This window comes from Saccostrea cucullata, unplaced genomic scaffold (assembly GCF_032062105.1).
Source record: "Saccostrea cucullata isolate Sc308-1 unplaced genomic scaffold, CSIRO_AGI_Scuc_v1 ctg562, whole genome shotgun sequence".
Lineage (NCBI taxonomy): Eukaryota > Metazoa > Mollusca > Bivalvia > Ostreida > Ostreidae > Saccostrea > Saccostrea cuccullata.
In genome coordinates, this window is record NW_026924174.1 from 109,878 (window position 1) to 129,010 (window position 19,133).

The 19,133-nt window shown below is 33.4% G+C and overlaps 1 protein-coding gene across 1 annotated transcript in view; it reads left to right on the top strand.

Moving 5' to 3' along the window:
• Positions 1-19,133, top strand: part of LOC134265914 (serine-protein kinase ATM-like) — a gene marked incomplete at its 3' end in the record, with an annotated part of 201,307 nt that overhangs the window by 91,307 nt on the left and 90,867 nt on the right. The window contains exon 11 of the mRNA XM_062748129.1: positions 2,006-2,164. Within this exon, the coding sequence (XP_062604113.1) occupies positions 2,006-2,164 (159 nt within the window). The remainder of the gene's footprint in view (positions 1-2,005; positions 2,165-19,133) is intronic.

Below are 19,133 nucleotides of genomic sequence, written 5' to 3' on the forward strand. Positions count from 1 at the left end.
AATTGCTTGCATATTTTGTTTTACATGTATATGTTTATTAGTATATGACATACAAGGATGGATGATTTCCTCGTGAGTCTCGTAATTTTCCAGAGCATAAGAAATCAGGGATCTGCTTTTGTTTCAGTATATCGTCATGTGTTTCTTTAGTTTTACTATAGTGTAACAAACAGTAAAAAAATATATATCTCAAAGATTTTTTATTTGCAATTCAGATTGATATTACAAGTTCATGGTTCTATGGTCATGATGAAATGATATATTAAAATTACGTCATTTTTTAATGTAGCATTAAAGAAACGTCATTGAATCAAAAGATAAATAACATTGCCGTTCCAAAATTAATATGAACATACTTTAGTTATTTATATACGTACATGTATATACTTTTGGTTATTTAAAAAAATTCAATTAATTTAACTGTTGCCGTAAAATTACAGATTCAATAATTGAACTTCTGCGCATTTAACGAATTTGCCTATGATGATATCAATATCACATTCATCGAGAATATGTACATGTATTTTTGATATGCTCTTCTTTTATATTCTAGGAAAAGTTTTACTTTTATCAGTAATACTAATTTGCTTATCATTTGCATTTATTGTAAAATAAAAAATCAGAATAAAATGCTATCTTGCATGATTAACGGTCTATGGCTTTAAAATGCGATTGTTATCAATAACAAACAGAATATAAAACCAAACAATAAAATTAAAACATCAATTATAACAACAGTTGCAGGTTACTGAGGATGTGTGAAGTTGCTAAATTGACTATGTGAATTAACAAATAAAGTGTAAAATTTACAGATTTAAGTGTTAATTTTACAGATTAAAGTGTAAAATTTACAGATTAAAGTGTAAAATTTAATGATTAAAGTGTAAAATTTACACTTTAAAGTGTAAAATTTACAGATTAAAGTGTAAATTTTACAGATTAAACTGTAATTTTTACAGATTAAACTGTAAATTTTACAGATTAAAGTGTAAATTTTACACTTTAAAGTGTAAAATTTACAGATTAAAGTGTAAATTTTACAGATAAAAGTGTAAAATTTACAGATTAAAGTGTAAAATTTACAGATTTAAGTGTAAATTTTACACATTAAAGTGTGAAATTTACACATTAAAGTGTAAAATTTACACATTAAAGTGTAAAATTTACACTTTAAAGTGTAGAAATTTAAAAAAAAGTGAAGTGTCCAAGTGGCACTAATACGCTTCCATAATTTTTATTATCATTTGCATTTATCATAAAATAGATAATCAGAATTAAATATTATCTTGCATGATTAACGGTCTGTTGGCTTTAAAATGCGTTACTAAGGATGTATGAAGTTGCTAAATTGACTATGTGAATAAACAAATAAAGTGTGAATTTTACAGATTAAAGTGTAAATTTTACAGATTAAAGTGTACAATTTACAGATTGAAGTGTAAAATTCACAGATTAAAGCGTAAAATTTACAGATTAAAGTGTAAATTTTACAGATTAATGTGTAAAGTGTAGAAATTAAAAAAAAGTAAAGTGTGCAAGTGGCACTAATACGCTTCCGTACATTATAGCTCCAATTCAGGTGAATTACATTTTACAGATTTTCGAATCAGTTGTTCTCTAAATATATCCAAGCTTAATATGTCTGTGGCGGCATCTCGTTACATTGTTAATCGAAGTAATTATAACTCTGGTCTTCAAAACTTGTATAGCACCCCACAGTTAAAGCTATCAATTATATAAACTGTGAAAACTATAATCAAAACAATTCGATGCTAATTGTGAACCACTAGATCACTAGATCAAGTCTAACGGTACATAAGATTAGGGAAATGTATTAGTATACATTTATCAACAATATAACATTAATTTTCTTGATATGTACCATGTAAAATGTATATTATATGAGTAACCGAATAGCAGTTTCACTAACTGATACTCGCATCATTCGACTGTTAACCGGTTACTCATTGACAACAGTAGAATTAACCTAGGTGTATTTTGGTAGATTTCTGGCCAAGGCTCAGAGACAGGATCAGGAAGTATGCTGTTTGTGTTTGGAGATGCTATGTGATCTCATACCCTTATTACAGTCAGGCAAGGATATGGCTAGTCCGTCTATCAAGGAGAGTAGAGATGCTGCCCTCACCCTCTTGTCAGCTTTTCTGTAAGTATAATCAAATTTTTAGCTCACCTGAGCCAAAGGCTCAAGTGAGCTTTTCTGATCAAAATTTGTCCGTTGTCTGTCGTTGTAGGCGTTGTCGTTGTTGTTGTAAACTTTTCACATTTTCATCTTCTTCTCAAGAACCGCTGGACCAATTTCAACTAAACTTGCTACAAAGTATCCTTGGGTAAAGGGGATTCAAGTTTGTTCAAATGAAGGGCCATGCCCTCTTCCAAGGGGAGATAATTATAAATTATTAAAAAAATAATGGTATTTTTTAAAAAATCTACTTCAAAAGAACCACTTGGTCAGAAAAGATGACACTCATATGGAATCATCCTCAGGTAGTGTAGATTTAAATTTGTTCAAATCATGACCCCCGGGGCAAGGGTGGGGCCACAATGGCCGATCAAAGTTTTACATATTTGGAAATATAAATATGGGAATATACAGGAAAAATCTTTAAAAATCTTCTCAAGAACCATTGGGAGAGGAAAGATGAAACTCATGTTCAATCATCCTCAGGTAGGGTACATTCAAGTTTGTTCAAATCATGACCCCTGCACAAGGATGGGGCCACAATGGCTGATCAAAGTTTTATAGGAATATTTAGGAAAAACCTTTAGAAATCTTCTACTCAAGAACCACTAAGCCAGGAAAGATGAAACTCATGTGGAAGTATTCTTGGGTAGTGTAGATTCAATTTTGTTCAAATCATGACCCCCGGGGGTAGGGTGGGGCCACAATGGCTGATCAAAGTTTTACATAGGAATATACTGTAAAACGAGAATATTTGGCGCACTACTTATTTGAGCGCCTTTGGCGCAAGAGCCCCAGAGCGCTAAAATTTATTGTGTGCTAAAGGATTTCTAAATATCAATTTTTGTGTGTGTTCAAAGCTTTTACATAAGTACATGTAAACGGGAACGCGCGATTAGTGTAAACACTCCATTTCTTTTAATTGAAAATAGAAAAAAAAATAAATTTTAACATCGTACATTTAGCTTTGCCTGATCAAAGTTTTACATAGGAATGAATATAGGAAAAATCTTTAGAAATCTTCTTCTCAAGAATAACTGGGCCAGGAAAGATGAAACTCATTTGAAATCATCCTTAAGGTAGTGTAGATTCAAGTTTGAAAATGTTCAAATCATGACCCCGGGGGTAGGGTGGGGCTAAAATGGCTGATCAAAGTTTTGGACTATACAGGGAAATCTTTTAAAATTATCTTTTCAAGTACTTCAAAGCCATGACTAGTGATATTTATATGGAATCATCCTCAGGTAATGTAGATTCTAGTTTGTTCAAATCATGACCCCCAGGGATAGGTTGGGGCCACAATGGGGGATCAAAATTTTACATAAAGTATATTAAAAAAAATCTTCTCAAGAATAGTGAAGCCATGATTAGTGATACTAGTATTTATATGGAAGCATTCTCAGTTAGTGTAGAATTAAATTTGTTTAAATCATAACCCCAGGGGTAGGGTGGGGCCACAATGGTGGATCAAAGTTTTACATAGAAAAGTAAAGGAAAAAATCCCAAGAACAGAAAGCTATGTTTAGTCATCTTGACATGTATGCATCCTCATGTATCAAAGATTTAAATTTATTCAAAATATGACCCTTTGGGGTAGGGAGGGAAACAATGGGGAATCAAATTCAAATTATTATGAAATTATATATAGGAAGAAAATGTTTTTAAAAAATCTTTTATCAAGAACAGCAAAGTCATATGCTATATTAATATGAAGACACTCTCAAGTTGTATTAAAATTCAACCCCCCCCCCCCCCCCCCCTTAGTAAACTTTTCAGTTCTGATCTGATTTGTGCTTTTTCCTAGCCGATTTGCTCAGGTGAGCAATGTGGCCCCTGGGCCTCTTGTTTTTTAAAATGATCACAATACAGGCAATGCAGTTCTCTTTTTCAGTGTTCCTGAAGGTGAGAATGTCTTTATGGTATAGAAGGGTAAAGTAGGTAAAACTGCACTTAAGGATATGCAAAAATTGCATCAAAAAACTTTCAAAACAGACATTTTTCTTTTAATTGCAGGAATGATCAACATCTAATCCAGGGTTCTCCACAAGGGGTTTTACCATGCAGGTGCACCATGGTTAAATTTGTGTGCGCCATGGTTAAATTTGCTGCGCCATGGTTAAAATCCGCGCCCGCCATGGTTAAATTTTAGAATTTAAAACTTTCATTTTCAGAGATGACACCTGCAATATACTATCTGAGTAGTTAATTGTGTTTATACAACGTGGTGTGAAGCCCCCCAAGCGCACGGGGACAGGTAATAGTGAAAGGCCTAATTACCCACGGTCGATCAGCTGCGAATGTGCCGTGAAGCGTGAGAATTCATGAACTGAAGGTCGGTCGGCCAGCTGTTTTAACAGTATGAGTAGTTATCTACTATATAAACTACTGTTAACGGGGCTTTGTATTTTTGTATTACACGTTATTTTGTGGAATTCTAACTGTGTTCAGTTCACTACATAATAATTAAAAGATTTACAAGAATTCAAAGACATAGTAACGATGTCTCGTAGTAGACACGCATCCGAGCCAGGGCAGTCGAAACTAAATAGTTTTTTTTAATGTCGGCAATCTTGATGATATTAGCCCAAAAATACTCTGTAAAAAATTCATATTCCTCTGTATTTAATCAATTTCCCATGCTATGTTTTTCAAGCTTTAACTTTATTATCGTTTTCGATAAAATGTGCATAGGACCTAAGTGTCAATCGCCGTCTTATTTTTAGAGTTACTTCCTGTTGTTATGAGACGTCGCGTGGCGCTATTTTTAGCACTGGGGCACATGGAGAAGTAAACAAAACTTGGTGAAAAATGCATTATCTAGAAAAATAGAGTGCTTAGAAAAAAAGGACACTTATACAATTGTTCCTTTGTGTGTTTACTTAAAAAAAATACTACCTATTCATCAGTTTTAGTCATATTTAAACAAAACATTTCATACAACAGGCTACAACAATTCTTACAATTATTAATTTCTGAATGATATTGCCCTGGTTAATGTATCAACAATTTTTTTTAATTCCTTCGGAAGATTACTACAGTTTTGGGCAAATTCTGGTACATTTGTGAGGTAAAATACAGGATAAATCCTTTTCAATTTTAATTCTTATTTTTTTTTTAACGTTAAACAGAGTTAGTTATTCCATTGTTTTGTGTTGCAATGGTAAAGTTTACAAATTATAAAACCAGTCATTGATTAATGAAGATTAGGAAGTCCAACGCGCATTCGTGTTTTCGGTCACATTTTGTCTTCACGCAGCTTCCTCCATGGTTAAATTTTCAAATGTGGAGAACCCTGTAATCTACAACTTTACTTAATTAAAATGAATAAAAGTTTGTGTTTATGATGTACAAATATGTTTTCTAAGTCGAGGGTCATCACAATTTCTTCAATCTCCATAAGATAATGAGGACGCACACTTTTTTACTGACTTCATACATTATAAGTCAGCGCATGTTTGTCTATTGTTCTCCTTTTTTAGGTCAACTCAGGTGACCTATTGATATCAATTTTTAGCTCACCTCAAGGAAGTTGGGGGAGCTTATGTAATACCCTCGGCGTCTGCTTTGGCGTCCCAGGTTAAGTAGAAGTTTTTTGGAGCAGTTTTCTTTTTAAAAACTTCTATGTCCTGTATTGCTTAGACATGCATAGAAGATGCTTCTAGTGTGTTTTATTGTACCAGTCAAGGTTTCAGATGCTGCAATTTCAGCAAAGGAATGACCAGGTTAATGTTTTTGGAGCAGGTTAACATTTTTGGTGCAGTTTTTGGTGTAGGTCGCATTTCCAATTAACTATAAGCCCTATGTTGACCAAACTTGTATGGATGATACATCTAAGGATGCACACTACCAGGCTTGCTTCGGATGCTGAATCTGACCTACATTTTCCGCATGAGTGAACAGGTTAATATTTTTTGTGCAGGTTTCATTTACAAGATACTATGAGCCCTATAATGACCAAACTTGCATAGATGGTACATCTAAAGATGCATACTACTAGATTTGCTTCGGATGCTGAATCTGACCTACATTTTCCGGTTGAGTGAACAGGTTAAAGTTTTTGTTGCAGGTTTCATTTCCAAGTTACTATGAGCCCTATAATGACTTAACTTGCATGGATGATACATCTTAGGATGCATAATACCAGACTTGCTTCGTATGCTGAATGTGACCTACATTTTCTGATTGAGTGAATAGGTTGAAGTTTTTCGTGCAGGTTTCATTTCCAAGGTACTGTGAGCCCTATAATGACTAAACTTGCATGGCTGATACATCTGAGGATGTATACTACCAGACTTGCTTCGGATGCTGAATGTGACCTACATTTTCTGGCTTAGTGAACAGGTAAAAGTTTTTGGTGCAGGTTTCATTTCCAAGGTACTATGAGCCCTATAACGACTAAACTTGCATGGCTGATACATCTGAGGATGCATACTACCAGGCTGGCTTTGGATGCTGAATGTGACCTACATTTTCAGGATGAAAATGTAGATTAAAGTTTTTGGTGCAGGATTCATTTCCAAGTAACTATGAGCTTTTTAATGACCAAACTTGCATGGATGATACATCTAGGGATGCATTCTACCAGGCTGGCTTCGGATTCTGAATCTGACTTACATTTTCTGGATGAGTGAAAAGGATAGTTTTTTTATGCAGGTTTCATTTCGAAGTAACTAGTCTATGAGCCCTATGTTGAGCAACTTGCATGGATGATACATCTTAGGATGCACACTATTGGACTTGCTTCGAATGCTGAATTTGACATACATTTTCCAGATAATGGACCAGGTAAAAGCTATGGTTGCAGGTCTATTACCAAGAAACTATAAGGCTTACCTAAATTAAACTTGCCCAAATGATGCATCAAGGGATGAAAACTCTAAAACTTGCTTCAGATGCTGGATTTTAATTACCTTTTCATGACGAAGAACTAGTTTGAAGTTTTTATATAGATCTAATCCAAAGTATCAGATCAAAATTGCATGAATTTTGCATTTTTGGGCGTAAACTTTTTGTTGGGTAATTGTGTGACTTTGCCTTACTTAAAGACGACATTTGTTGAGGTGATCCTTTTACAGAAATTTCTGATAAGTGACTCATAAGTGATTTATTCTTTCACTTATAAGTTGTTTATTCTGGACTTACACTTCACTGATACATTTAACTTATAAGTGACTAATATGTTATTCATTAGGATTTTATATGCAAATGAGCTGCTTGACCTATAAGTGACTTATAAGCCAGTATTAGCCACTTATGCTTTATGCAAGTATAGTCACTCATAAGTGACTATAGTCACTCATAAGTGACTATAAGTGACTTATAAGTCAAGCATTAACCCTTCATACTTTATCAAGTATTAGTCATCTATAAGTCACTTATAAGTGAAGTACAACACTACCTGTAAGATCTTAATTTAGAACAGAACTTCCAACCATGCAGGGGTTGCATGATATGTTCAAAGCTATTTTTTACATATACACATGTATCTGCAATTTAGATGAAATAATCAAATAAAAATTTTATGGAAAAAAATCAATTTCATATGACACTTCTTTGATGATGCAAACTTAACTTATTAATTCAGTTTACAAACAAAAATGTTGAACAAAAAGGCAACAAGATTTAATGACCTTGAGGCATCTTCAAATTTATGAAATCTGAAAGCAACTGAGTTAATTGATTCAAAATTTCAGGCAAAGGAAGTTAAAATAGAGAGATGATGTAAATAGAACCTACTTGTTGTACCTGATGTGAAGGCATACTCAAAATAAATCTAAAATCTCCAACATCCCTTCACAGACACAAACTTGGTTTCAAATTCTTGTTGCTGATCTCTGCAGAGACAAACTTTCTGATTGGCTACCTTGAATACCCATAATGCTCCTTGAGAAAAGTCTAGTATAGGGTAAAAATTCTAAGTCCACACTTATACTTCGCTCATACCATACTGATCTTCACTTATAAGTGAGGTATAAGTGAAATATTCACTGATATGTAGCTCATCTTTACTTATAAGTGAAGTATTAACGAAATCCGTTCCTCACTTACTTTGACTTATAGTACACTTATAAGTAAATTTCAAAATTTATAAGTGACTTATAAGTTGGTTATAAGTGGATTATAAAACACTTATAAGTTTCTATTAGTTTTTTCTGTAAGGGCGAGCTCTGTAATCTCTGATTATCTATGTTTGTCTGTAGTCGTGCGTCGTCTGTCGTGCGTTAACATTTGAACATTTTTAGCTTCTTCTCTGCAACCACTCAACCAATTTCAACCAATTTTGGCACAAAGCATCTTTGAGTGAAGGGGAACAAAAATTTTGAATTTCATGGTCCCTGCCCCCCTTGGACCTGAGGGTTAGGGCCAAAACCATTAAAAATTAATGCAATCTTTTGAAATCTTCTTCTATACTCCTGGACATCAAGGAGTCAAACTGTTGGCATGATTGTAATCAGCTTTAATTCCTCTACCGAATTTATGAAATTCATGGCCCCAGGGTCAGGGGTTCCAGTGCTGGGGGGGGGGGGGGGTAAATAGATTATATAGTGAAAATTCATTATTTCTTTGAAAATCTTCTTCTCTGCTCCTGGGCATTAAATAAACTAACCAAGTACATAGTTATGTTGAATAAGACTGCCTCTTCTGGTGTTAGGGTGGGGCTCTATTGATTATGTTGTGAAAATGCATAAATTGTTTGAAAATCTTCTTCTCTGCTCCTGGGCATTAAATAAACTAACTAAGTACTGTATAGGGGATAAATTTACGGGTTGTAATTTTCACGTTTTTCTCTTTTCTGACACTGTCGCGGTTTCTTGAATTCGCGGAATTGGTATGTAAGAAAAGTTTCCTTCCTTATCTATACATATTGAAAACTTAATTCACTGTTTCTTGAATTCACGGATTCATCAACACCGTGAATATAGCGAATATTAACACCGCGAGTTATTTTCCCCCTATACAGTACATATTCATGTTGAATAAGACTGTCTCTTCCAAATTGTGAATTCTATGGCCCCTGGGTCAGGGGTTCTGGTGTCAGGGCGGGGCTCTGTTGGTTATATAGTGAAAATGCATAAATTCTTTAAAAATTTTCTCCTCTGCTCCTGGATATTAAACTAATGAACTATGTACATGGTTATAATAAGGAAGGATGCTTCTTCAGAATTTGTGAATTTGATGGCCCCTGGGGCAGGGGTTCTGGTTTTAGGGTGGGGCTCTAATGATTATTTTGTGAAAATGCATTAATTTTCTAGAAATTCTTTTCCTTTGCTCCTGTGTAATATGCCAATGATGTAGGTACATATTATGAAGAAGAAAGGTGCCTCTTCCAAAATAGGTCATTTCAGTTCCCTTGGGTTAGGGGTACTGTGGAGGGGGGGGGGGTCATAGTCTGAAAATAAAGTAATGCTTTGAAATCTGATCTTTGGTTTTAATCAGCCATTTATGATGAAATAAAATTTATAACTTATGATAAAATTTTCAAATTTTTTTTCAGTGGTTCCTGTGGGTAGGGGTGCACAACTGGTGGTTATAAAGTGAAAATGCATTTTCTCTTCGTTACTCTGATCTACCTCTGGGTACTAAGTAAGCAAAGGAAGCATGCTAAATGTATAGGTATTATAAACAATGGTACTTCTTTCAAAATTTTGAATTTCATGACTTTTGTTTCAAAAACAAACCAAATTCTATTGAAAAAAGTTATAACATGATACACAGGTGACCTATAAGGCCCATAGGCCTCTTGTTACGGTAGTTGTATATTTGCATAAAAAATGTTATGTTAAAAGGAGATTAATAGAAAAACATGCGCTCATGGTGTAAAAGAGAAAAAAACTGCTTCTTACACTCGCTTCTTCTTTATAACCAAGGGCTGCGACACGTTGAATATTACAATTCGCCACGTGATATCTTTCGTCAGGTTGTTTTGTGAATACTAAATTCCATCACATGACATATATAGCATGTTTTGTGCCAGCTAGGACACTGTGCTCGCCCTTGCAGAAATCATTTCTGACTTTGAAATGCTTCTCAGGAACTCCTAAGATATCCTAAGAATTCCTAGGATTTCCTCACAGTCTGATTTGAGGAAATCCTAAGATTAACAATCCTGGGATTTGAATTCAGGACATCCTAGGATCTTCCAGGGCTTCTTTGTTAAACATTTCAAATCCAAATTTTGCCTGGACATTTCATTGTATAGCCAGGAGTTAATTATTTTTATGATAATCCCATTTCCTAAGACATTTGACTTAATGTTGGGACTTTTGTAAACAAGACAAATTAAACTTTACAAACTTGTACATGTTAAGGTGGCTCATTACATCCACAGTTTATTTTAGATTTCATTACAGCACCACTTATAATGTAGATATCAAATATTCAAATGGAGGTATTGATATCAAAAATATTTGTAGAGAATTTTTTAGCTTTTGTCTAAATTTAGTGAAATGTTTTATTTCAAGTTTATTATTACCAGAATTTCACAACTTTCAGTGTCAAACTATGGAAATCTTCTTTAGACAAGTACACAAAATGAAAATACCTCATAATACCTAATATTAATTTTATGAAAAAAAAATAGTTTTCTCCTAAAGAACAATAAATTTCATTATCTTTTCAATCTGTGCATAAAACATTAAGAAAATGAGTTCTGAAGAGACAAGGAATGTATTTCAATGAATTACATGTGACAAATTGAATGAAGAGTGTTTAAACGAAATGAAAATTCCATTTTAAAAAATATTTGGTATAAAAAGTCCTCTTTCAAGAGTTATCTTTCCTAATTATCGAAGACTCAAAACACTAAGGAATGTTTGAACATTACATCTTAAATACAGGTGACTCTCGATCTCTCGAAGTTCAAGGGACCGCAAGAAAAGTTCGAGAGATCAAAGGGTTCGAGAGATAGAAAGTAAATAAAATCCGGAAATTTCAGTTCCGATCATCGTTGTTCTACTATTATAGATACCGGAAGTATATGTATATAAAGTAATTTTGCACGTTTTCAATCGTATTTTACAGGTAATTTACTTGATATAAAAAACAATGATCGTATTTGAATAAATGAATTCCTAAAGTTTCAATATGTATTTGTTCTTAAATGTATTTGGTCTTAAATTTCTTGATTACATGAAAGCCGAATAGCAATTGTCGGTTTGGCTAATTCCACGGCTTGATCGGGTCCTTCTTCATGTTCACCAGCGTTCACTAATTTATCTTAATCGGTATTCAGTCCTTGAAAAGGAATTTCTTTTGCAATATTTCATACTAGGATTATGTAGAGTCTATTAAAAGTTCATAATCTATGGGAACTGATTGAAACGAACGTCTATAAATTATTTTCTAAAAATTATCGTCTCGGTTTAAAGTCAAAATAAGTTGTGAATTTGTTTATAAGTTACCAATAATAACCAATTAAAACCAATAAATAATTATATTAACAAACAGACGACCCACAGGTGTAGTGTCATCTATGTAAACACCCAATTAATACCTCCATGGTAGCCCCAGGTGTTCACTGTTTTCCAGGTAAGTCCAGGCTGCATTAATTACGCTTGATTGGCATGTCTACACGCGCAATCAAAACTTCGAGAGATAGAGAGTAAAATTCAATGAAATATGCGTACCGGGACCTGATTTTGGTTCGAGAGATAGAGAACTTCGAGAGATAGAACTTCGACAGATCAGGAGTAAATTTGCTTAGTTATATAGAGGAAAAAAAGGGACCGGAGGTTCACTTCGAGAGATCGGAGTTCGAGCCATCGAGAGTCACCTGTATTCAGAAGAAAACTTTAAATTGCCAGAGTACATATTTAATTCAATACAGCAAATATAAAAATTAACACCAACACAGTAAATAGTGCAAGTACCGTATTTGGGGGAATACAATTAACACACTTTTTTCCTAAAATAAATTTTTGTGAGAAAGGGATGCGTATTTTACATCACAATGGGATTTTGATAAGTTTTTCTTTCAGGTGAAACGGCTATCATACGTACATACCCTAGTATTACCAGGAGACTTATGCAACTTCTTTTGTTAAACTTTTGAAAGTTATTGTTGGTAGGTATGCTTGTTAAAACTAACACTTTCATAATATTTTGATGCTAAAATGACATGAAAAAGCAAGTTAAAATTAATTTGAGCTCCATGTTTATCATCTCTGTGTAGGCCGCCATTATCGATGCTATTTTAAGACGTTAACACATTCCTTTGTCACGTGCTTCTGTAATCATAGTACATATGCATCTTATCTGCCTGACAAAGTAATAAGTCATTTTTTTATGAAATACAATAAAATAAAAATTTTATTTTAGTTTTAAAATAACTCAGTGAAAATTCACTGCAACACAAACACCCTTTTATATGTCCCATTGAAAGGAAGCCAGTGTCATGACACATGTGCGCTGGTCACTTGATAATTACCTCTCAACACCCCTCCAGGCAATTAATTGTCTACCGACTCCAAAGTAATGTTTTTACAGTTATAGCAATGATTATTTTCACTGTCCTTTTAATTGCTTTGATTATTTTCTTTCTTAAAAAGCGGGGGTCGGTTTGTAACCTTTCGTATGTGTGAGCGTGTGTTGATTACGACACATTAAACAATTAAACACTTGTTAAATGTAATTTTACCTTATCTTATACTTATCGAACCCTTTTCTAAATAATTGAGAGTTAAAAAATTAAATATGAAGTATGCTATACTTAAGTGTTATCATTTATTCATGCTCTGTAGAAAATAAAATATCCGCGACGATTCAGAAGAGGAAAACCGTAGTCTTCTTAATTTTTAAAATACTTTGATGTTTCAATTTCGTTTTTCCATGATTAACTACAACCAAAATTAAATATGACAACTGTTAAAACTTGCAACAATATCCCATGCTTTGTTGAAATAAAATTATTTCACCAAAGAATTATATGGCGACGTCTTATTTCAAAATCACCGTATGCTTAAAAAATAAATTCTGTTAAAACTTTTACGCAACATTATCTTGTACTTTGTTGAAATTAATGAAGAAATAATTTTCTCCGTATTGCCGCGATATGAAAATTGCAGATTAAGAAAAAATTATAAATGAGTGTTCTGTAAATTTTTGACACTTAATCTTCGTGCCGATTTTCGTTACAAATTACCGCGATTTTCAAATTTCAGAACATCGTTCGGTAAAATTTTCTGTTGCTATAATACATCCGAACTGCGTTTTTTTCCCCAGTTCCAGACACAAAAAGGGGGGTGCGTATTTTACATCAATGCGTATTATACTTGGCCAAATACGGTAAATAACTTTTTTTAATTTCAACAAGGTTGTAGATTTTAACTCGAACTTCCTCCATACAAATATGTCATTGAATAGAGCTCACTGCTTCGCTATGAAAATGCACATTACTTGTTTGGCGAAGATTTGGCTGTTGTTTTCTTTTGTTTCTGCTTAAAAGCAATCCTAATTGGTTTATGCATAATGAATCCGTTACTTTGTTTTCACTGTTCATAACACCGCATGTTTCTTCTATTTTTAAAGCATTTTAAAGGTCAGGGGCATATTATAGAGGTACCTATACAATTCGTCCTCAGAGGAAAACAGTCGAAACAATGGAGGTTTATTTTTTTGTGTAGTACGTCATCGAAAAGAGTGTAATGAGTCTACTTAATAAATGTTATAACACAATGACAGGAATTTATATTGCTTTTAATGAATAATATCCAGAAAATCATAAAATGAATAATTTTCAATTATTACATTTTATACTTGATACATAGAAAGACACTGACCCTAGAACAGTTTTCTGAAATACTGATGCTGTCAGGGAGGAGTTATAATAAATATGTCTTAAAGAAAAAATTGTTTACAGACAAACAATATTTTACCATTTTCAAATCACACAAACAAGTTCTAACATTTCTGAGATGATCTTTATCCATTAGAATTAAATTGTGCACTTTATCTTTAGAATGCTTTGTTCATGGGAAACAGTGGGTGCAAGCATTTTTTTTTTTTCAAAAGCACTGGTCATACAAACTTGGCGATCTTGCAATACAAGTATTAATATGACTTTTCTTTCCCTTTAGAAGTAATATTTTCCAGAATGTTTCACCGAAGATAAAGTGTTCCTCTTTAAGTTGGTTTTCCAATGGCTTTAAATTCAGAAGACCATACAGAGGGATGGAGTAGTAAATTTTCTTCATCTGTCAGTTCAAGTTTTCACTTCGCATTTCATTTCAGCTAAACATATCTTGTGCAAAGCACGATATACCTTCATCACCTGCATACGGGGTTTATATCTCTCAGTTGGTATGAACAATTTCTAAAACGAGGAATAGCTAGTTTCAAATGTTGAATGGATGTCAGAAAAACAAATCACTGATATGAGGTGGTTACTAAAACTGTCAGCTTCAAAGTCACATGCCTGGCTAGAAGTATCATTTTTTCAAATTTGTATCTTTTTTATCAGTGTCTTTTGGTTCATCAAACTGTCTTTGACTTCACTAATTTTATCATTTCACTGTATATTCACCCATAGCTGCCAGAGATACTGTACAAAAGAAAAGTAAATATTGACTCATTGAAACAAGAGTACACTATATAAAATTTAAATATTACATAGTCTGCATACTCAAGAAGTGACTTGGTCTTTGACATCATACTTTCGTCACTTTCTGACTTAAAACGGCTCGGGTATTTCAGATTTTGTTGGAATAATCTGAGAGGGTAGGAATCTTGTTGTATGGAGAGTTTGAGAAAACAATTCTCTCATATTGTTTTTAGCTCTACTGGTCAGAGACCAGAAGAGCTTATGCAATAGTAATGCATCCGTTGTCCGTCCGTCCGTCTGTCTAGCTGTCTGTCCGTCTGCCTGTCTGTAAACAATTTTTCAAAATGCTACTCCTCCTACAGTTTTGGTCTGATTTCAAAATAACTTGGTGCACAAGCAGACTACACTAAGATACATAATTCTGTATATCAGTTTTTGATTTCGATGAACGGTGTTGCCCTGGTTACTAAAAATAGAAATTTCTGTGAAGTTCTTTCAAAATACTACCCCTCCTCCAGTTTTGGTCTGATTTCATTATAACTTGGCATACAAGTAGACTACACTAAGATACATAATTCTATATATCGGTTTTTGATTACTCTGAACGGTGTTGCCGTGGTTACTAAAAATAGAAGTTCGGTGAAATTCTTTCAAAATGCTATTCCTCCTACGGTTTTGGTCTGATTTCAATATAACTTGGCACACAAGTAGACTACACTAAGATACATAATTCTGTATATCACTTTTTGATTTCGATGAACGGTTTTGCCATGGTTGCTAAAAATAGAAATTTCTGTGAAATTCTTTCAAAATGCTACACCTCTTACAGTTTTGGTCTGATTTCAATATAACTTGGCGCACAAGTAGACTACACTAAGATACATAATTCTGTGCATCCGTTTTTGATTTCTATGAACGGTGTTGCTGTGGTTACTAAAAATAGAAATTTCTGTGAAATTCATTCAAAATGATACACCTCCTACAGTTTTGGTCTGATTTCAATATAACTTGGCACACAAGTAGACTACACTACGATACATAATTCTGTGTATCAGTTTTTGATTTCGATGAACGGTGTTGCCGTGGTTACTAAAAATAGAGATTTCAATCTGTGAATTACTTTCAAAATGCTATACCTCCTACAGTTTTGGTCTGATTTCAATAGAACTTGGCACACAAGTAGACTACACTAACGTACATAATTCTATATAGCGGTTTTTGACTTCAATGAACGGTGTTGGTGTGGTTACTAGAAATAGAAATTTCTGTTAAATTCTCTCAGAATGCTACTCCAAATACAGTTTTAGTCTGATTATAATATAATAAGGCATATAAGTATAGACTACACTAAGAACATAAAGAGACTTAATCAAGGATCCTTATTCTTTTCTCTTCCTTTGCTATAAGTACAAACCAGTAGAGCTTCAGTCTCGACAGAGACTTCTGGTTATTATTGAGTTTTTTTTTTTTTTTACAAGAATCTAATATGCACAGGAAAACTAATAAAAAGAGTTTACTGAAAATTTTTATCGTCATAAACACAAGATCAAAATAACTTTTCAAAGGTTTTGACTAAATTCGAGTCATCGAATAATTACTAAAACAATAAAACTGTGCTTGCCCTAACGGTTTTATCGTCAGACATATTGATGTTCATTCATCACTTAACAATACAATACTTAGAAATATTGTGACAGGCTTGTAGATGCGAAGAATAGTCGTTGTTTACTGCATTGCAATGTGACAACTCCAGGATCCGCCATATTTGGGATTGGACGGTTTCCATACAAATTGTTCTTGGCATAGATTTATCATCATGGTACTTGGAAATTGTTCTAGGGTCAGTGTCTTTCTATGTATCAAGTATAATATGTAATAATTGAAAATGATTTTCTGGATATTATTCATTAAAACTTTAAAAAGTAATATAAATTCCTGTTTATACACAACATGACAAAAGGTAAAGGTTTAGATTTATTAAAATGAACACATCACATAATAAATCAAAAAACACTATGTACAACACAAGGTTGAGTACAAATAAATTAAAAACAAATACTGTTATAAAAATACATTACAAAAAACTTTGGCATCTTGGGGGCTGCTCTCTGAATTAAATACATAGATTAAAATATAGTTGTTATCCCAGAACCTGGGGAGAGCCCAGCAGGTTCCAAATTAAAATTACCTGGGGGGAGCCCAGCAGGCAATCATCGATACCGAACAAAGCAATATTTTTTGGTTGTAGTCAATCAACCTGGGGGGAAGCAGGTTGATAATAATATTACCTGGGGGGAGCCCGGCAGGTTACTAAATGTGAACTAAAAGCATGGTACTAATACAGTAGGTATTTCAATCAACCTGGGGGGAGCCCAGCAGGTTGCTAATAATTTAAGTAGTTAAAGTACTTGGGGGGAGCCCGGCAGGTTACTTAAATGTGAACTTAAAGCATGGTAAAAATATATTAGGTATTTTGTGTGTTGAGTACACAATTTGTAAACTTTAATAATAAAGCTTCAATGAGCATTTTGCTTATTTGAATTTGGGGGTAGAAAAATTCCAAATACATGGGAATTTTAATATACATGGGAATTTTAATGTCCTATAATTTAATGTCCAAATTTATTAATATTAAAATAATTCAAATAAAGCAGCCCCTTTAAAACAGTTGATGATATAAACAGTGATTGAAGTACAATATTAAAACAAAGATAATGATGTACATCATAACAATAATGAGATACATGTTACAATTTTACAATTTTTAAAGATGCAATGTCAAACAGATATATGTTAGTACTTATAAAACAGGAGATGAAGGGGTGGTGGGTGGGATGACCAATTTAAAGGTACAATACTAAACACTTCGATTACAAAAGACAGACTGAGATAGCTTCCCTTTCCGCACTTCTGATTGGTTCCATCGATCACGTGGTTTTGTTTATAAACATCCCAGGCACATGTCTACTGATTACGTCAACAGTTAAGTAACATAGTTGTGTATAAACAAAAATTACATAAATTTACATTTTATACACAACATGACAAAAGGTAAAGGTTTAGATTTATTAAAATGAACACATCACATAATAAATCAAAAAACACTATGTACAACACAAGGTTGAGTACAAATAAATTAAAAACAAATACTGTTATAAAAATACATTACAAAAAACTTTGGCATCTTGGGGGCTGCTCTCTGAATTAAATACATAGATGAAAATATAACCTGGGGGGAGCCCAGCAGGTTATTAGTTGTTATCCCAGAACCTGGGGAGAGCCCAGCAGGTTCCAAATTAAAATTACCTGGGGGGAGCCCAGCAGGCAATCATCGATACCGAACAAAGCAATATTTTTTGGTTGTAGTCAATCAACCTGGGGGGAGCCCAGCAGGTTGATAATAATATAAGTACCTGGGGGGAGCCCGGCAGGTTACTAAATGTGAACTAAAAGCATGGTACTAATACAGTAGGTATTTCAATCAACCTGGGGGGAGCCCAGCAGGTTGCTAATAATTTAAGTAGTTAAAGTACCTGGGGGGAGCCCGGCAGGTTACTTAAATGTGAACTTAAAGCATGGTAAAAATATATTAGGTATTTTGTGTGTTGAGTACACAATTTGTAAACTTTAATAATAAAGCTTCAATGAGCATTTTGCTTATTTGAATTTGGGGGTAGAAAAATTTCTGGATATTATTCATTAAAACTTTAAAAAGTAATATAAATTCCTGTCATTCTGTTATAACATTTATTAACATGTACAAGTTTGTAAAGTTTAATTTGTCTTGTTTACAAAAGTCCCAACATTAAGTCAAAAGTCTTAGGAAATGGGATTATCATAAAAATGATTAACTCCTGGCTATACAATGAAATGTCCAGGCAAAATTTGGATTTGAAATTTTTCACAAAGAAGTCCTGGGAGATTCTAGGATGTCCTGAATTCAAATCCCAGGATTGTTAATCTTAGGATTTCCTCAAATCAGATTGTGAGGAAATCTTAGGAATTCTTAGGACATCTTAGGAGTTCCTGAGAAGCATTTCCAAGTCAGGAATAATTTCTGCAAGGGAAACTTATGGTTAAAAATAATATAAGCCCATTTTATCAACATTTTACATAAGAAATGCATTGAGAATTGTAAAAACATTAATTTGACAAAATCTATAAAGGAAGGCTGGTTTGATGCTTAAAAAGGACCTGAATTAAACATATTTGGTACCATTATATTAAACCTGTTCAAAAGTTCTTGAAAAATTCTATATGAAAGCCAGAAACATTGCCAATGTCCTTAAAGATTTGAGTCTTGGGTAATTATGAAAGATAACACTTGAAAGTGGACTTTTTATACCAAATATTTTTTTAAATTGGAATTTTCATTTCGTTTAAACATTCTTCATT